General features: G+C 52.7%; 7 protein-coding genes across 7 annotated transcripts; 1 reads left to right on the top strand and 6 right to left on the bottom strand.

Annotated features, from left to right (window-relative positions):
• Positions 1 to 263: 263 nt before the first annotated feature.
• On the bottom strand, positions 264 to 1,980 carry PHYSODRAFT_417474 (hypothetical protein; the record flags this gene model as incomplete). The annotated part of the gene is made up of 3 exons (XM_009529208.1): positions 264 to 581; positions 783 to 970; positions 1,749 to 1,980. Coding segments are annotated over 3 exons (738 nt in total), but the record flags the coding sequence as incomplete, so codon positions are not given.
• A 3,855-nt stretch (positions 1,981 to 5,835) lies between these two features.
• Positions 5,836 to 6,288, bottom strand: PHYSODRAFT_503532 (hypothetical protein; the record flags this gene model as incomplete). The annotated part of the gene is made up of 2 exons (XM_009529207.1): positions 5,836 to 5,974; positions 6,089 to 6,288. The coding sequence occupies 2 exons, from the start codon at positions 6,286 to 6,288 to the stop codon at positions 5,836 to 5,838; spliced, it is 339 nt and encodes a 112-aa protein (XP_009527502.1).
• A 259-nt stretch (positions 6,289 to 6,547) lies between these two features.
• PHYSODRAFT_503454 (hypothetical protein) lies at positions 6,548 to 6,856 on the bottom strand (the record flags this gene model as incomplete). The annotated part of the gene is made up of 1 exon (XM_009529206.1): positions 6,548 to 6,856. One exon carries the CDS (start codon positions 6,854 to 6,856, stop codon positions 6,548 to 6,550), a length of 309 nt encoding a protein of 102 aa, XP_009527501.1.
• A 51-nt stretch (positions 6,857 to 6,907) lies between these two features.
• On the bottom strand, positions 6,908 to 7,486 carry PHYSODRAFT_415190 (hypothetical protein; the record flags this gene model as incomplete). Its single annotated transcript, XM_009529205.1, has 1 exon — positions 6,908 to 7,486. A coding segment is annotated over one exon (579 nt), but the record flags the coding sequence as incomplete, so codon positions are not given.
• A 401-nt stretch (positions 7,487 to 7,887) lies between these two features.
• PHYSODRAFT_332233 (hypothetical protein) lies at positions 7,888 to 10,102 on the top strand (the record flags this gene model as incomplete). The annotated part of the gene is made up of 4 exons (XM_009529204.1): positions 7,888 to 8,550; positions 8,771 to 9,087; positions 9,151 to 9,691; positions 9,950 to 10,102. 4 exons carry the CDS (start codon positions 7,888 to 7,890, stop codon positions 10,100 to 10,102), a joined length of 1,674 nt encoding a protein of 557 aa, XP_009527499.1.
• A 9-nt stretch (positions 10,103 to 10,111) lies between these two features.
• Positions 10,112 to 10,408, bottom strand: PHYSODRAFT_286080 (hypothetical protein; the record flags this gene model as incomplete). The annotated part of the gene is made up of 1 exon (XM_009529203.1): positions 10,112 to 10,408. One exon carries the CDS (start codon positions 10,406 to 10,408, stop codon positions 10,112 to 10,114), a length of 297 nt encoding a protein of 98 aa, XP_009527498.1.
• A 508-nt stretch (positions 10,409 to 10,916) lies between these two features.
• Positions 10,917 to 19,337, bottom strand: PHYSODRAFT_315245 (hypothetical protein; the record flags this gene model as incomplete). The annotated part of the gene is made up of 6 exons (XM_009529202.1): positions 10,917 to 11,049; positions 11,101 to 12,938; positions 13,095 to 13,316; positions 13,579 to 13,606; positions 14,317 to 19,163; positions 19,260 to 19,337. The coding sequence occupies 6 exons, from the start codon at positions 19,335 to 19,337 to the stop codon at positions 10,917 to 10,919; spliced, it is 7,146 nt and encodes a 2,381-aa protein (XP_009527497.1).
• Between the last annotated feature and the right edge of the window lie 175 nt (positions 19,338 to 19,512).

The raw sequence follows: 19,512 nt of genomic DNA, 5'->3' as shown, positions 1-19,512 counted from the left end.
TGCACAGCCTCATCAAAGGCAAGGTGGAAAGGCGCAATATACCAACGCGCAAAGGTCCTTTGAAGCACTTCAACCACTTTGCGGATCTTCCAAGCGCGATCCGTGTGAGCGCGTGGATCTTTGTGGTTTCGAGAGATCTCCATGAAACGGTCGCGAGAGACCACAGAGCCAAAGCACCCGCGCGAAATGACACCTTTGTCAGCGGTTTTCCAGTGGTTGGAAAGCTTTTCGCGATTGGGCGCAATCGTCCTCGCCACCAACAAGCCTATGAACTGGCACAACTCGTGAGGTAAAATAGGCTTCATTCCTTCCAAATCGTGCTGAATGTCGCGTCGTGTCTTCTTCGGTAGGTCTGAATTGAGGCGCTGCTTCCGTCGGTACCGCCGATACGTTTCGTCGATGCGCTGTGGAAGCATCTCTCGATGATACTCGTTGGAGCAAGCAGCAATGTGCTGCCACAGCACCACTGGCAGGAAATAGAAGAATAGCGCCACGGGGGAGTCACCTCGCCGAAGCGCATCCGCTGTTGGCACCGAGTAGCCTTGGCGCAAAGCAGGGTAGCTAGACGCGTTGTCGATGGGCTCGTAGGGAGCCATCAAGTGCTTGTGGATGTCGGGCTCGACAACGTCTTCCCAACCTGTGGCAGTCATGTTGCGCAGGACATCGTTCTCCAGGTTTCCGGCGAGAACCTCGTCGTCGCCTCCAAATGACTCGAGGAAGTTTTCAGCGAAAAGCACCTCTGCAGCCACCTCCTCTTCAGTCTCATCAGGATCATCGTGAACATCTTCAGCTGCGCACTGCTCCGCATCGTCGTCCGAGCCGTACTCACCAGTCTCCACGTCATCTCTCTCAGCCTCATCCCCGGATTCCATGGCTCCGAATGATGCACCGTCAGCTGCATCCACGGTGTTCAAGCTGTCGTCAATGTTGTCGGCCAGCAACTCGTCGCCCGGTGTGCTTTCATGAGTGACTGCACCATCTACAGTGAATAACACAGCATGTTAGTATTCAGCAATACAGTCAGGATAGTATGCAGAATACGATACACCATAGCATGCAGTATAAAATGCTGCATAATATTCCGTTTAAAATGCAGCATATCAGTCAGCATAAGATGCAACATACCGTCACTCGAGTCGTTTGAGGAATCGACGGCTTCTTGTGCACTCGCAGCACTCGAGATTGGGTCATCATCACTTGATCCACCTTGGTCGAGATGCGGTGAGGTCGCGATCAATACTCGCGAAGGTCGACGGTTGACACGACTTGGCGTCGACGGTGTCGATGGTGGCTCCAGTGACCATCGGACCGAGCGGCTTGCCTGCTGCTTTCCGTGGCCGCGAGATACAGGAGCGGGATACGTCTCCTTGCTGGAGCTGGGCGGTGGAGGAGGTACCGGACGCGAAGTTGATGCTGGAGGCGTCTCCACGTCAGCGCTGGGACGCCGAGCAGGTAGCGGACTTGGTGTAGGCTGTGGTACTGAGCTCGAAGAGGCCAGTGAGCCAGTAGCAGCTCGGACTCGCGCTTGTTCGCGCACTCGGGCTTCTGCAGCTTCGATTTCAGCGCCGTAGGTTTCTTTGACAACATGAGCAGCAGCTTCCAACTGGGCGTCGCCAGGAGCAAGTTGCGTCGACGGTAAGGAGGCAGACGTCGCGGCGGGGACACGCGCACGACTCCGAAGAACTAGAAGTAAAGCAGTAAATTTGTGTCAGTTCTGTATATATACAAATCATTCAATATAAACCCACCGTTCGCATAATACTCCAGCACTCCCTCCTCGCCCATGAAGTAGTCGACGCCTGACGCCCCGCTTGTACTGCCGCCGGGTCTGACGTAGAAGTAGCGATCGTCCAGACTTCGTCGTGGCGGCACCTTCCGCGTCCAGCATTGAGCTTTGAGCTCTCGCCAGACGGACCTGAACGATAGATCACGCGCTGTGACCTCGCAGTCGCGCAGGATCTTTCCACACGGTTTCACCATCGCCTTGACTTGACATACTTCCTCCGGCCGCATATTCTCGAATGAGGCTGAATTCGAAAAGGCGGCGTGGTCCAGCCAATGCAGGAACGTGCCCGGAACGTGCCGCAACCCTCCAAAGATAGTCGCAGATCAGTTGCAGTTTTCAAGAACTGCAAATTCCTATATCTCGAATTTAGACAAATGAGTGGCCCTTCGTATGTAAGAAAAAGAAAGGCGTAAACAGAAACAATGCAAACTTTTATCTTAAAGTTTGTATACCTCTTGTCATGGGAAAATACAAATCATACAAAAACCAAGTCATTTTTTTCTTAAACTGCATATATGCAGTTTAAAGGTTCAAATCTAAGCTGCATTATGCAGCACCCGGTTTGGAGGGGTTAATGAGGCTAGCCTCAGTGCGCCTTGAACCACAAGGCATGCCGAGGCACCCCCTCGGGAATGGTGGGTGGGTTAAAATTCTGCGTCGCCTACTTGCGAGCGCACATGGTCGAATCGCTCAGCGCTGAGCGAAAGACCGAATGAAGCAGCTCACCTACTCGACCTCCTCGACACTACCGCTTGAACCGTGCACCCAGATTTAGACTTCCGTTGGTCAGGTCGCTGGGACAAGACGGACAAAACAAGCCCGAGGAGGCCGTTAACAGCATCATGGACTCGTCGTCCTTGGGAAGGAGCTTGGCATCTTGTCGGACTCGTTCCCTGATGCGATCTTGTGTGTTGAAGTCGTTGTACATGGCCTTCTTTTACGTCGAACCCGAAAAACGCGTTTCCGACCTCCGTTGCACTGCGGTGGAAACTACTCATTTCCTCTCTTGTGCAAGAATCTTTGTTCGGCCACAAGGCCAGTAACTCAATACACCTCAACGTTATTTAAAAAAAAAAAAGAATCCATGTGGGGCTAGAGCTGCTTCATTTTCAGTTAATGAGGCTAGCCTCGGTGCGGCTTGAACCGCATGGCAAGCCGAGGCACCCCACATTTAGCCGAGTTGACTGGGAATGAAGTGCTCTGGCCAAACAACAACACAGTACAATCTTTCGTTAGTAACTAGAGCGGTGAACGTGTGAACGAACCGTGCTCCATTGTTCGCCGCCCTCCCGGCAAGCTGCTCCGCCCTCGATCCACCCACAGGCCCCCCTTCGGTTTGAGCACGAGTATGCCTTGTAAATGGCCCGCCACGCACAGCATGATGCCACCCAATGATGGGTGTTCGAGCAATCACTGCTTGTAGTTCGTCCACTTCACGGCTGCTTAGATGGTGTCATGCTTGAGCGTCTTCGACACGCCATCTCCGCCTATTCCTCCGCTAAACGGCCCGGGGGGTTGAGTAGATCGAGCGAGCGTTGCTATACCTGGAGACACAGCCTAATCAAACATCAGATACAAATACTTAGCTGAGCACGCTTCAGTCTTCTTCTGGTTAGCCCCCTCAGGCAGCGACTTGTGCCATCGCGCGCCCACAACAGATAGCGTTGGCGCTGTCGAAGCAAGCTGGACGGCCAGCCGGATAAACCGTGTGAACCCTTCTGTGGTGGCCGGTTTTGGCTGCTTGACCCGTCCGCTTCGCCGTCTCCGCCAGGGCTAAAATTCTGCGTCGCCTACTTGCGAGCGCACATGGTCGAATCGCTCAGCGCTGAGCGAAAGACCGAATGAAGCAGCTCACCTACTCGACCTCCTCGACACTACCGCTTGAACCGTGCACCCAGATTTAGACTTCCGTTGGTCAGGTCGCTGGGACAAGACGGACAAAACAAGCCCGAGGAGGCCGTTAACAGCATCATGGACTCGTCGTCCTTGGGAAGGAGCTTGGCATCTTGTCGGACTCGTTCCCTGATGCGATCTTGTGTGTTGAAGTCGTTGTACATGGCCTTCTTTTACGTCGAACCCGAAAAACGCGTTTCCGACCTCCGTTACACTGCGGTGGAAACTACTTACTCACACTATAATGTGAGGTTTATTTCAGAGTTCAGTGCTCCGTTCTCCATTGTCAACGACCGTTATAGTGCTGCACGCGATCTCCCCGCATTGGTGGAACCCATCTTGCCCATTGTGGCGGAAACACCCTGATTTGCTGTATTTAAAGTTGACCAGACACTTCTCGGCTAAACAAATTATAACCAGATAAATATCAAAGTAATTGGTTGTCAACGTAAAAAAAAGAAAAATGGGTCTGGGTGAGAAAAGGTGTCAGCGTATGTATTCTCTCAAGCTGTTTTTGTTATCTCTGATCAAGAACTCGCCACACGTGACAAAGCCACCAATGCCATTGGTTAGCCTCTCTGTGCTTCAAGACCGCTGAAGCAGGTACCGAACCTCGCAGGGTGGGTTCCGCCTAGTAATACGTGAGAATAGTGTCGACCTGATCCTTGCTCAAGTGCTTCAGCAACTTGTCCTCGACGGTGGCCCTAGAGTGGAATTTGCCCCTCCGTATTTTAAAGAGGTCAGTCCACTTACCCTGGACCAAATAGTGTGTGCAGATCCACTGTTTCCTCGGCGAGGTACACAGTAACAGTAACATTGGTACCGCTTGGTTCACAATGGTCACAGTTACCTACTACCCCCTATATTTAATAGGCTTGGAATGTCGCGCTATAGCTCTCCACGTCGACTTCACTACATGTAATGCTACACCCGCCTTCACCATCAGTCTACCCCACTTCTTCGTCGCTGTTGCTGTATCCTTCGTCTACACCGATCGCTCGTCAACCAGACTTGCCAACGGCACTAGACCTTGCCTGGTCCCTTTTGTCCCTGCCGTTGGCGACGTGGAAGTACCCGAGAGAGTCTGCCAAGCATCGTTGTTATGTTGGAGACGGGGAAACAGCGATACTGACGAAGAGGAAGTGCTAGCGTGTACGTAGACGACTGGGTGCGGCTTCTGAAGAAAATCGAGGAATGAGGCAATATTGCAACAGTGCTCGACTATGAATAGCTTTACCGCACAGATCATTTACCGCATAAGGCTATCTATCCATCCCACGATAGCCAACGCATGGTCAAAGGTCGTCTTCAAAAGCAATGTTGAAGTCAAGATCCCAAAGCTTCACCTGTAACATTTTATCGGGTCCTTTCAGGCTTCCTGGCGAAGGGGGTCCCATGAGCAGGAAACGTGTTATCAGATTCTGGTACACGGTAACATCCACGGTTTCCTTGGGTTTTCATGGTAACTGTGGACGTGTACCTGCGCACACTAGGACCAAATCGTCGATTCTCTTGAATTCATGTGCGTCTGACCTCATTTTTGTATCAAAACTTTTGCGTTTCCTGTGCGTCTGCGCGTACAAACTGCTGTTAAGCTGGTGGAAATGCAGAGTCGTAACGAATTCGTGTGCATCAAACGCACAGAAAAACTACTGTGAACCTCGAAACTCAATACCACACAGGCGCATAACAACCGCAGTTTATACAGCCACAAGTTCGAGGCGACAGGCAGTACAGACAACGACTTACAAAGCCGGCATGCTTAATGCCATCCTCCTATATAAAAACAACGATAAATTCCCTCCCGTCAAATCTGTAAAACTGTCATAAAACACACAATGTGTTGCATAAAGTACACAAGAAAGCATATAAAGTACACAAAACCAGATGGTATACAAAGATGAAGTCATTTGATTGAATCTGATTGGCTGGTTTGCTCATGTTAAGCTTTGCTTGACTTCGTCTGCCGGCTTTTTGTGTCTGCCGGCTTTGTAAGTCGTTGTCTGTAGTGCGTCGTCGCGCATTGCCTTCGTATAATGCAGCGTGAACCCGTGGCCAGGCGCCCTGGCTACACCAGCGCCCATTAGGCTCCATACTACTCGTCCTCGGCAACTGCATCAACGACGTCAGGTAAGACGAGCTGAATTATCTTTTGCTTATATGCACGTGTGTTGGTGTTTCGACGCTAACCTACGCGTCTTGGCTCGATCTACTGCAATTTCTCGAATCTCGTTCAATGCAGTAGACCATTTGAGCTGACCTTTGCGCCTTTGACGATTTTTTGGTGTTACATCGCTGATACGAAACTTCGGAATAGCGCCTTGAAGCATTTCGCGAGCCTGCTGCACCGTTGGGGTTGATATCCAGCAGCCTCGCGGAACTTTGGCTTGTATCTCCATCATCATACACCGATAGGCTGAGAGCGTCTTCCGCTTCCCACAAGTGGAAAGGTCCTGCCACTGCAGGAAGCGATATGGACCAATTCGCCCAGATGGGTCACCACAGCACCAGTGCTCCCAAGCACACCTTAACGACATGCTGGGAATAGTAAAATCAGCAGGTGCTCGCGTCAATCTTGAGTTCGTAAGAGTCAGGTTTTGTGTAGCCATTTGGACTCCATCGTTATCATCTACATCTAGGCGGTCCTGAGAATCTTCTGTAGTGCAACCCAATGGCTGGGGTAAATGGCTTCGGACCGCTGCAACTAGCTCAGCTATTCCACAGTCATTAAGTACCCGCGATATACTGGCATTAAGCTCTGTTGACGACAAAGAAGATCGACAACGGGACATTTCAACCACTTTCTGTTGCAACTGGGAAACTACTCTGGTATTTCCGAAAAGCGCGATGCGATACAATGGATGCTGCTCACTCAGCGGAATGTGTTCCAATATCTGAAGGTACCAATCCTTCATTTTCAAGCAATACCTTCATCTCGTCTTCCTGCATGACGCGCTTTAAAATCTTTGAGAATTGATCATATTGGTTACCACCGGGGGATATCTTAGAATCGTCGATTCCCAGTACAGCAGCATACATCGCTAGCGTCAACACTGGGCAGATTTCAGGGACAAAGGGGTTCGCGTACACGTGCCTTGCATCGCGAGGCCGGGAGCCGTCTTGGTCGTTTTTCATGTGCCCGAAAAGAATTGCGAGCGCGTCTCCATCCCAGCTCATATGACCGGAATGAATTGAAGCCGTGTTGCCCGCGCGACACATCAAATTCAAACTCAACAGTAGAAATGCGTGCGCAAAAAGAAATTCTTCGTCACCATGCTTGATAAACGCAGCACAGAGAGAGCGCAATAGCGAAAATGACATGGGCTCCTCCCCCTCTGTCAGCTTCACACCAGCATCGTGGTTGCGCCGCGCAACAGTGCGTTTCAGGCCTTTGAAAAATACCGTCAAATCAGCAGCAAACTCTGGTGTCATCGACCGCCCATATCCTCGATACAAATGAAACAAACTTGAACGCATCGAGTCGTAAACGGATTGATCAGGTTTATATCCGCTACGGTTCCGAAGAGACAGCAGGAACTGCTCGAAGTCGTCAGCGCGATGCTGATCATAGTTAATAGGAGATACCCCAGGATTCTCAGTCATGAAGTCAGCAATGCTGCTCTGTTTTAGCGACGTCATCTCCAACTCGTTAGGGTCGAAGTCGTCATCTTGCAAGGCTCCAAGACATGCATCGCTCAGAACATTTCTTTGGTTCTTGTAAAGCCATGCTACATAACGACATATTCCACGAACGTACGTCTTCACAGTCTTCTGGCCGATCACATTGTGCTTGACTGCTTGTACCTGACTGGCGAGATCCGCAGCGTCCGGGTTCGTGAGCATGTCGGCATTCGGACCCGTGGTTACCTTTTTTACTACCCTTATTTCACCCTGACCGGCACGTTTACCCGGAACTCTTTCTTACTGAAAAAGAGCGCATGTTTTCAATGACCTGAGAATAACCCGGAGAAGATATATTTGCCAAGTTCATGCGGGCATATATATCATCTACATCGCCATCTACCCTAAGAAACTATTATTATCCAAATCTCTCACAAAACTATACTTATCCGCAGCATTCTCGCATGGGAAGGCCCCATGGGAAGGCCCCATGGCAATACTGGTAAGGCAGCAGCACATACCATCTTCCTGCTTTCCGCACAAGCGCAGCTCCCTGTTCAACCACAACCAACTCTCGAGACGTCTTGATGACCCGCCAGGGCACCCAGCAAAAAAAGAAGCGCTCCGTCCGTCGCAAGGTCGGCAATGATGCGAGTGGGAACACTCTCGAGTTGCAAGCGCTGTCCCTCGATGATCCATCTGACCAAGTCCAAGCTGCCGGTGATCACATGATGCTACCACCTGCTAGCCAGGAACCCATGCCACGAGCCAAGAAAAAGCGAGGGTCCAAAACGATCAAGATCTACAAGGGCTTTCGATATTGCAAGAACTGGTACTCGACGAAGCACATTGCATATCGCTGCAGTACTTCGAAGACTTCTGGCTGTAAGGCCACGCTCAAAGTAACCCCGGCCGCTGTTTGGTGGGTGGAGGGTGAACACACGTGCCGTCCGGTCCCGGTATTGAATGGGCAACTCAATGATGAGACCGACGCAATGAAACGAACTACAGCTCAGCTAGCAACCCAAAATCCAACAATGCCAGAGGGCGACATTTGGGAGCAAGTATGCGAGGCGTTCTACGGTCCCGATAGAGAAGAGCTGTTAGACGGATTGACAGAGGAGCAAGTTATCGGGCATATCCGTCGCATTCGCCGCCGATACTACGGTGGTGATATTCACGGAGTTGTGGAAGTCCCTCCCTTCTCCAAAGTGAAAGACTCGGCCATCCCATTCTTCCGGTTCCATTTGGTAACGGCCCACCCCGATCCTAAAGAAAGCACCAAGTCGTGTGCTAGGCTGGGCCCATCCTGCGCCGAAAGAGCTCCTACTCTACAACAGCGTATCTCTTTTCCTCGACGGTACTTTTCGATCTGTACCACGAGGATTTCGCCAGTGCTTGATCTTAATGGTGGATGACCCAGCGTGTAACCTGTTCACACCGGTATACTTCGTGCTCTGTACGTCCCAGACTGAGTCCATGTACGACGATATCCTGCATCTCATCTACCGCGACACCGGCAAAAAGCTCAATCCTGCAGAAATTGTATGTGATTTCGAGTTTAGCCTCATCTCATCTGTTCAGACCCGGTTCCCGAACGCTGAAGTGGTGGGCTGTTTCTTCCATTTTAAACAAGCCATTCGCCGGCGACTGAAAGACGAGCGCATCTCCGACGACGAAGTGACTATCGCTATGGAGTCTGGCGTCTTGGACATTCTCACTGTAATTGATCCAGACCTCGTCGATCCGAAGGGCATCGCTTGGGTGAAGCAGGAGATCAAGCAGAGGTGCATCGCGAACAATTGTCCATACTCACGCCGTGAGTGGAAACGTTTTTGGGTTTACTTTAGAAAAACCTGGCTTGAGCGATACTACATCACAGAGTGGAATGTGTTTGGTATCGCCAATACTATCGTGGCACGCACAAACAACCCCTTGAAGAGGTTTAACAGGGAGATGAACGCCGCGTTCAAGACCCACCCCAAGCTTCGACACTTTGTTTCTACAATTGCCAAAATTTCAACTGCTTACGCGCAGCGGCAAGCCAACATCACGCGCGGTCTACGCAAGAAGAAACAGCGTCCACCACGCATTGAGTTGCCGGCTGCCCCTAGTTTGGCGCGCGTGTTGGCGGCCTTGCTCGACTTAGCAACATTTGAAGTTCCGCCTGAGTCGGAAGATGAAGGTGACTATGATGAGCTTGGCGACCTGTCCGACGGCTCCGACGAATCAGCTCGTAGTGGCGAAGCTGATCACTCTTCGGAGGAAGACGAGCCATCCCGAAATGCGCAGTCGGCCGAAGACTTGCAGCAGGAAATTGATGACCACGCTAACACTTACAACTTCTTCCTTGACTCGGACAGTGACCACGATCCAGATGAAGAAAATGGCGTGGAGGAGTGGTCATTCTAGCCCCCAGACTGCGATCATGCTGCGACGCGCTGAATCGTCGAGCTACGCACCTGCATAACTCAACACACACCATAACTTACATTAAACACTGCTATTAAATATCACTTCAATGCACACTCTTGCTTTACCCGGGTGTTTGGCCTGACCTGGTGTTTTACCCGGGAAAAAGGTCCGGGTAAAAGTTCCGGTCAGGGTGAAATAAGGGTAGTAAAAAATCCTACCGGACCCGTGGTCAAGGTGGCGCCTGGGCTCGTGGGCATGTTGGCGTCTGGATTTATGGTTGTGATGGCGTCTGGATTGATGAGTATGTCGGCGTACGGATCCATGGCCAAGGCGGCGTTCAGATTCGGGGGCACGATGAACGTGCGCCCGCGGGCGTCTGGCGCCTAGCTCCAAAAGTCACACACCACTTCGATTAAGTACGATCGCAGGATAGTCGCACAAATTCTTGCTACATATGATTTTCCATTGCTGGTATCTCTCTTCGTCGACAGCGCCGTCATCGTTGTCCGCAGCTTCGCGGCCGCGCAGAGACCTCTTGTTCTCATTGGCAAGGCCATCAATCTGATTGCCCGACTCCAACGACGCCAGCCTCGAAACGGTAGCCTGGCCGGCACCCGTGGCTGGAGCCAAAGCGTTGCCGCTTGCGAGGAGAACGGCCGCAACACCCACGACGAGAGAGTTGGAGAGACGCATGCTTGCTTGAGGTCGAGTAGTGATATTGAGGCGCTTGAGGGCTTGAAGGGAAAATGCCGAATGAGAATCGAGGTTACCACTGCTACCACTTTCGAGACGACTGCCGTGCCAGACGACGAGCGACGAGCAGACCAACGACGAAGACGGCGACACGGCGAGTATTATGGCGGGTCGAGACAATTCTCAGGAACTATTAGCGACGTACATACCTAGGAGCCGATCCTGCGAAGTTCGGCACAAGCTTTGATGGTGGCAAGATCACATGTAGCAGAGCTTACTCGCTGTTAAACTTTTCGCCTGGATGCCCTCTTTTCGTGATAGAAATTTGCTGCAGTTTACGGAATAAATGCTCTTTTGCCATTTTGAAATTGAAAAGGTTATTCGTTTTCAATCTATTCGTTGGGTAAGTGTTCTGTCAACGTGAAGTTTCCTCGATGAAGTAGATGGGACGGCATATCCGGCCCTAGCTGCGTGATTACTGGGGAGCTCGAGCGCCTTCCGAGTAGTCTCAAGATTCGATCTTGTGATCGTCTGACGGTGTCGACAACTCTGCCACTGCCGCCTCCAGTTGCTCAATGCTGTCGCTATGCTTCTCGTGAGCTTCCTCGCGAGGCGTCGGCGATCCACTGCGCGAGTGGAAACTGTGCACTACATCATCCGCAGGTTCTGCGCGCGCTGTGATGAGGTCTAACGCGGTTTTGAGCTGTCTTCGAGCCCCATCCCGGCTTTTGAGGTACAGATCTCTGGCTTCCAGCGTGTCCACCTTGCTCAATTTCGACAGCAACTCCATTGCCGAGCGGTAGATGTACGAGTGCGGCAACTGGGCGTCGATTCGTTCGGCGTTCTTCGCGATTTCCTCCACGTTTAGCAGCGTAGGAACTCCGTTCGAGCTCAATTTCGGCCCTTTCTGCTTACGCGAACGCTTAGCCCCGTGCTCTCGGAAGCACCGCAAAGCTTCCTCGACAATGGAGCGATCTCGGGCAGAACCCGACGAGTAAGTCGTCCACGCTAGTTTGTTGCGACCACGATACTCAGGATACTCCAGCAGCAGTCGCTCGTAAGGTTCATGGTCAAGGCGATACAGCTCCGTCACACAGAGCGCAACGCACGTCTCCAGCCGAGAGATACCATAGAGCAACGCTAACTCGCCGAAGAACTCCCCCCTCTCTCGCGCACTCTCGCTCGACCCCATCTTGACGACAACTCGACCATGCGCGATAAAATACATGCTACGATCCATGTCCCCGACCACGAACACCTCCTCGTTCTCGGAACACACCACGTACTGCAAGCAGACCAGAAGCGCTCGCATGAATTGGTCGTCGAGAGCGCGAAAGGCTCGGACTTGCACAGCAAAGCTACGCAGCGTCGTCAACACAACGTCTTCGTACAACGCTCGTGAAACCTTCTCCACTGCAGCGAACTCAGCTTCACCTTTACGACGCCGCCACAGACGCGCGTAGTACGCCTTCACCTGCCGCTTGATCCCCTTAGGCACCTCATTCTGGACCAAGTAGTTCTGCAACTCCCCTAGTGTCTGTTCAAACGCGGCCTCGCGGCGAGCTCGAGTGTCCAGTAGTTCGCCCTGCGCACCTACGAGTGCTCCGTAGATGTAAATACTCCATAGGGTGATTGCGATCTCTGCGATCAATTCAAGCGGGTTCATGGACAAAATATCGCCATAAAACAGGGTCGAGATACACTCCATCGAGAAGAGTAGTGACCGGAGATACTTGCGTCCAAGGGGGACGCCATGCAGATCGAAACTTGACGAGGCCTCGCTAAGCATACGGTGTTCATTCTCTTCCTGTGTCGTTCCTGAGCTGATATACGTCAGCATACCCGAAGTTGAGAGCCACGACGCTCCATAATGATCGTAACCCAGATCACTCGTAATGAACCAAATACAGGCCAGCAAATGGCCCATCGTGAGGTAGGACGACAATCCCCTCAAAAAGTACAGGAACCCCTCATTTAAGGGTATTTTCCAGTCGTAGATGACAAATTGGAGCAGTTGCTCCGTGAGGGGTTCGATCCGACTCACGAGAAGAACTCGGTTCATACGCAACAGCCAGCGGGTTGTCCACCACGAAGCATTGGCTGGGTTCACAGACGAACTGAACACGCGCGGGACTCGCACATCGGCGGCAAAAAGCAACAACTCTAACGGGAGCATCGCGAAGATGTCACTGCGCAAGGCTGGATCCGAGAGAAAAGCTCGTCGAAAGCCCGTTTGACGAACTTTGGTCAAGTTCGTGATGTCGCCCTCGGTTGTAGAGCTGGAGCGGATTTTATACGTTACATCAGCGACGCACAGTAAATCCAAGAAGATCTCAAACCCCGACCATCCACGGAGGACACCACCGGGTAGCTCCGTAAGACCATGCGAGAAACACACCTTGAACGGTGTGATGACCATGTGGTATATTGCGACCAAGAGCATGATGAAGTCCCACACTTTCCCCATCTGCTTGACCGTCTTGATGAACGCTTTGGCCTTGAGCTCTCTCGTGGCAGCACGGAGCGCTTGCTGATTGGAAAGCTGGAGTCGGGACCCCACGGCAGCAGACCGAGGGTTTCTGCTGTCAATCACCGTCTCGCGCGTCGAAGGCGTCCGTGGAATCGCATCATTTAGGTGACGGCGACTAATCGCCAGCAGAGTTGTGCTCTGATGCTCCGGTAGAACAGTCGACCGACTGCGATCTCTCCACAGTCGATACCGGTTGAACAGCATGAGCTGCGCAGAGTATTCTGGTCGCTGGCAGCGCTGCAGGGTCTCAAAGTCTATGCCCGTCTGGGTATTGCTCATGGCCAAGTGTCCGTCATCCTCGCGCCTCAACTTCTCGAAAAAGGCGCGCCCGAAGTTAGGCAGTGAGCGGCAGCGCATCATGCGCCCAAGTCTCTTTGTCTGTTCCGATCGGACTGGTGCGAGTTGTTGAGGCTGCTGTCCCTGTGGGGCGTTTACTTGCTGCGAAACTGAGAATCGGCGACTGCGCGTCCCCACTCCAGCCTCCTTCGACAGTCGAGCGCCTAGTTTTGGCGCAGCTGCAACAGCTAGAGCTTTCCACTTCTTCACAGCCTCTGGCGCGGCCGATCGCTTGTTGATCAGGTTTGCCATCACTTGGTGTTGAACATCTCGCTTCCGGTTGGCATGCTCGTCGTAGCGATACGATCGCGCTCGAAGCAGCTTGTTCCGAGCTGGATTAATCTTGACCTGTCGCTGCTGTCCGCCCGAGCCAGCAGCGTGCCCTGGTGCGACCGGGGTGTGCATGAACGGCGTCTCTGCAGGCGCAAGCTCTTCTAGGAGCTTGCAGACGCCATACTGCGCCGATGCGAGAAGCTTGTATCGTACCCAGCACTCCATCTCAATGCTGCGAAGATGTTCGTCGGATAAACTGTCCCGCAAGTGCTTGTTGACCGGACTGGTGTCGACCATGAACTGCATGATGCGAATGTCAAGACACGAGCTGCTACTGCTGTGGATCAACGGGGCGACCGTGTCCCCAATCATGCTGCGATACATCCCGCTCGAGTTAGCTCTACTTTTGCTCGAGTGTGTGACGCTGGTACGAACGCTCCGACCCGAGACCACTGAGGAAGAACGACGAGAAATTTGCATCGCAGCAATGGCAGGATGAAACTTCTTGGCACACTTCTCGGTCTTCGCCTGAATGTACCTGGTTTTCTTCTCCAGGAGCTGTATTTCAGACGCGATGGAGGCGCGTCTGGTTTCCGCTGGCACGGCCAATGCTGGTGGAGCGAGCTTGGGCGGGGCAAGAGCCCCGCTGCTATCATGGCCGTGGTTCAGCAACACAGCCGAGAGCCGCGTCTTGGCCTTGATTGTTCCTGAAGCCGCTGTGGCCGCTGTGTGAAGTCGAGTTGGTACATGACGAGTCGCAAGCAGCAACTTGGCCTTATGGGCGGCACGCAGACTAGCTCGCTGATAGCGGAGCAAGCGGGCGTGAACCCAGTCGAGGATCGCGTGCAGCGAGTGCCTTTGTACCTGAGTATCCGACTGGTCCCCGGTGGTCGTCCACAGTTCTTGCCAGTCATGCTTGATAATGTACAGGACTTCACAGGACGTTGTCGCTCTGACCGTTGCTAGTCTGCGCTGGGCAGAGAGGAAGAAAGCCACTTCACCAAACACTGCGTTCTCCATAAGCACGGCTACACTGGTCACAGAGCTCGTCCAAAACGCAGCTGCTAGCCCTTTACGCAGGATACACAGTCGACTTCCAAAGGTGCCTTCGACGAGAATATTATCCCCCGGGATGAACAGCTCGGACTGCAGACGTAGCGCGAGGTTGTTGACCTGGGACGACGACAGAAAGCGGCTGATCGGCAGGAGCGTGATAGCGTGGCCGTAAATTTCAAGCATAAACTTGAGCTGGAGGTTCGCTGAGAGATCGTGCATCGTGCCATGGACGTCGATGCCTTCAGTGTGCTGAAACTGTAATTTGAAGAAGAACCCCACTCTTTTGCGTAGTCCCTCGGGTAGTTCGTGCTCCTTGGCGAAGCCATCGAAGCTGGCGATGCGGCTCTTGTACTCCTTCGTTTCCTTGCCAAGTTCGAGAATGAGCTCGGAAATCTCGCCAACGATATGACCGATGATGAAGGTACAGCATAAGCACGTGAAGCCTGTCCAGACGGTCCCAGCAGCGTCGCGCGGGACACTTTCACGCGATCCGACCAGCAACAATGTCGTGATGGCCCAATAGAAGGACTTGGCGTAGAGCATCAGCACTGAATGATGGTATGCGTGCAGCAAATGATCGTGCGCCATCCAGCACTTTTCCACTTGTTCACACTCGTGCTCGGACACCAAGAAGAAGATGCAGCCGACATAGTGAGCCACTAATACGAGAATGATCATCAACTTGGCGGGGCTCAGGTAAGCCGAAACATTATGCGTCGCAAAATGCTGTTGAATTTGCACGATCACGTCGTCCAAGTATTCCCACAGATCCACACAGCGAACGAGCCTTGGCAGTCGACAGAGACTGGGGATCAATGCCCCGCTTTGGAATGGAGTGTACAACGGTAAGGAGGCGACAACATCCCACTTAAACGTCGAGCTCCGAAGATACTGCCTGTCGATCTCGCTTCGCGAGACCAGATTCTCCAAATTGGCCTCAGAGCACCCGAAGTAGAAGAGCCGCAGGTACAAGTCAAGCAAGAAACACACGTCACAACTGAGATCGGCGATCCAGACAGCGGCATTGGCGCTACTAGAGAAATGAAAGTGCGAGTGGAAGCAAATGCGGAGGATGATAAACACCGCGTTGTACGTATTCCAGAAAGTGATGATCGCATTCCAGACACTTTTGATCAAGCTGCGCGTTTCGTAGGGATCTCGCGTGGTTTTCTTCTGGCCCCCACCTCCAATGCTAGTAGTGCTCGTTACGGTCACTTCGCCCTGGTAAAACAGCGTAGCAGTCGACATCAGATGCGGTTGCAGTTTAAGTTTCTCGAGGTTGTGGATGATACGTCGCATACCAGCCTGTTGCTCGGCCCAGAGCTCTTGCGCTTCCTCCCGCATATCGCGTAAATCGTCTTCGAACTTGCGTTGGATGACGTCAAACTGCTCCCGAGTCATGACGGATGCATGGACAATCGAGGCTGCTATGAGGGTGGCGGGGTGTGCACACCTGAGCAGAAACGCGTTTACTCCGTAGCAGTCACCCTCGTGAAGAGCGCGAATGGGTACCTTTCGAGAACGGAAGAACACGTTGACTTTGCTTCCATGCAGAAGCACCATGAACTCGCGACAAACGTCTCCTTCGAGACAAATTGTATCTCCATTTTGATAGCTTCGATGGCGAAATTTCCCCGTAACTTCTTTCAGAAACTCAATACTGGCCGAATCAAAGAGCGCGACACTTTTTACAGCTTCAGAGTGCAACAACGACGAGATTTCGTAGCAAAGCTGGTCCGGGAGATTGGACAGCAACTGCGACTCATACGCTTTCTTGCGCTCAGTGAATTCGTGATGATAAAATCGGCGAATCTCAGCACTCAGCTTTTCAGAAATATCCATGCGCTCGAGAATGCCATTGACAGTATTGAGCTTCTCGATATGGTGATGGTGAGGAGCCATCGCATTTGAGATAGTGCTGGACATTGCGCCCACGACGCCGAAATTGATAATCCCGCCAACAAAAATCCAGAACGCAGCGAAAAAACTCTCGGATGTCGAGTAAGCCACAATGTCGCCATAGCCCACCGCCGTGAGCGTAACGATTGCCCAGTAAACGGAGCGCATGTACGCAAAAGATGCCTGGTACGACGAATCTGCATCCTGCGCTGGAAAGACGTCGCCGATATGCGCGTAGCAGTCGAAGGTCACCCATGAACAATTCTCGAAGAGCGTGGCCTGTTGGAGGCATTCGAGCCGAGTCATCTCCGCCATCCCATGCTCGCCTGTGTTCTCTAGCGCTACTACGTTTGGGAGCCACGCCATTTCAAACCACACACATCCCACAACGTGAAGCATGAATGTCACCCCAAGCAGCAGCGAAATGACGAGGTGGGCCTTGGAGCTGACGCCGTAGTAGTCGCAGACGTTCCAGAGTAGGCGTGGGGCTTCTCGTAGGCGTAGCAAACGAAGCAAACGAAAGAACCACGAGTAGCTCTGACCTGACGCCGTAGCTAAAGCCTCCAGCACAAGCCCAACCGGCAGCCACGCAATTAAATCGGGGTAGAATCCATCCGCTTTATACGCTGCGAAAATAAGAAAAGGGTCATCCACAGTCAGCATCACGATAGGGTCTACGTGCGCTAGAAATCGCGACCGTAAAATCAAGTTCACTCCAAAAAACACCTCAAACATCAGCGTAAGCGCAAACCGAAGACCGAATTCAGGCTTCTCCCCGAACATGTCTTCATCTTCCTTCATTGCAATGAAGACAGAGAAGTAGGGGACCTCAAAGGCCACATAGATGATAGCAAACAGGCGCGCTGTATCCCAGTGAAGACGAAACGCCGATCCCGGAAGTCTCCAGCTCACTTTGTGTCGAAATTCAGGCATGTGTTGTGTGTCTTCCGTAGCCATAATACTATGCGAACTTCCTGCAAACGAACTTCTGCCTCCACTTCCCCCTCGGTTCCGCATTCCTAGCAGCTTCTTGGTTTTGCGCAACTGTGTCGAGTACTTTTCAAGTGTTTCTGCCATTCTCTCCCTCACTTCAGTCTTGGATTCCCTGTAAAAATCATCCAAGGCGTCATCAAACTTGACTTTTGCCAGCACGTAAAGCTCGCAAAACGTTTTCGCAACAGCCTTCTCCTCGAATTTCTCCGGGAAGAGCAAACACGTATCCGCAAAATGGTCACCGCCTTGCACCTCTTTGGCATTCGACCCATCGAACGCGGATAGAAATACCCGGCCACGAATGACGAAAAACATTTGAGCGTTAAACTTGGGCTCAATAATCTGGTCGTCAGGGGAGTAGACTCGTCGTACCAGCGCCGCCGCCAGCAAGTTAATGAATTCAACGCTCTCTTTCACCAGAAAACACACCTGTTTGATCCGGCTCGCCTTCAGCGTGGACACCACCTTGGCCTGTAAGTGCTTGGGCATGAGATGCAGAGCCTCCTCGCTGTCGAGACTATGGTGCGTGTTCCAGGAGTACGTGAAGTACGCGATAACCTGACGTCTCAAAGCCCGCGGGATATTTTGCGAGCGCATATACTCCCGGGCGTTGTCCACGTGCGTAGTAAACGCGGCATAGCGCGCGTTTCGGAACCGAAAGATGAAGAGAAACGTTGCTAGCAACGAGGACCCAAAGAGGGCGCCCATGAGCGTCGCAGCCAAAGCGTAGACTGTCTCGATATCTGAAACTGGTGTAACATCGTCGTAACCCAGCAGTACCATCGTACGTGACGCCCAATACAACGTCCGCGAGTACTTCCGCGCCACAGACGCACCAAAAAGGCGGTCACGGACGACCCAACTTGTCTCCACATTCTCGTCGCAATTCTCCAGTGTAATACTGCACTGCGCGTGGGCAATCATCATATATCCGCAAGCCACGTAATGACACAGGCCCGCGCATAGCGCGATATTTCGCACAAGACTGTCAATCCCTGTAGAAGAAAGCTGCTGCACCCACGTGCGATCCGAGTAGATGCTGGCCAATCTCGCGAGACATCGTCGCAATCGATATAGTCGACAAATTTTCGTAATTCGAACCAAGTGCAGCGCGTTGTACGCCCCCGACGCGTAGGGTATTACCTCCAGCGGTAGTATCGCTACAATCTCCAGCAGTAGCTCAATTTTACGCGCCCTCACGTAATTCTGCTGCGAGTGCGAGTCGTCCGCTGCGCTGCCGTGAGCCACCGCGGATTTAGCAATCGAAGCCAGCGTCCACTTGGTCTTCCCGCGGTGCATCATGTTGAACGACGGGGTGCGCGTGATCACGCGCATCGAGCGGAACATGCTGTCGTTGCGCGAGGCCGTCCGCACGTCGAAGCTGGCAAACCGGGAGAACAGCCCCCTCTGGAGCTGGTAGAACCGTACAAACTCCACAACTCCAATAATGTCCGCGACAATATCCAGCGCCGCGTAAATGCTGAGCTCCGTAGTCCACCGATGGAGATGAACTGCCTCCGTTCTACCGTACGGATCGTAGTAGAAGGCTATCCGGAAGGGAACAGTCAGGAAGATGTAGAGCACGGCGCAGAGGCTGATCCCGACTCGAACGGTCTGCCTCGTCGTCCAGGAGAGGCGCTTGTAGAGCCGCTCGAGCGGCGCAAAGCACTGGTGGTAGGTGTACCCCCACGACCTTCTGCGTCTAGAGGGTCTGGTAGCACCAAGCTTGGGTCGGTAGTCTGGAGTAGGGTAGTCGCCACTGACGGGCGGCCCCGCGAAGGTCGTCACTGAAGAGGGTCTTGGCCCTGCGCCGACTCCTGCCGCGTACACCTTCTGGGTCATCCTCTCATCAATTGGACGGGGGACTTGGCACTCGGTCGTCCTTGTAGTGTCACCGACGCTCCTGCCACCGAGGAAAGGGCGGAACCTCTCTGAGGCCTGGGCAGGGCGAGATAGAGAGGAGGCGTCTCTGGTGGCCGGGGGTTTCACGCTGTGGTCGCTCTGCTTTCCCCCATTT

The sequence above is a fragment of the Phytophthora sojae genome (assembly GCF_000149755.1).
Source record: "Phytophthora sojae unplaced genomic scaffold PHYSOscaffold_4, whole genome shotgun sequence".
NCBI lineage: Eukaryota > Oomycota > Peronosporomycetes > Peronosporales > Peronosporaceae > Phytophthora > Phytophthora sojae.
The sequence above is the reverse complement of the archived record's forward strand: the minus strand, read 5'-3'. Positions and strand labels throughout refer to the sequence as shown.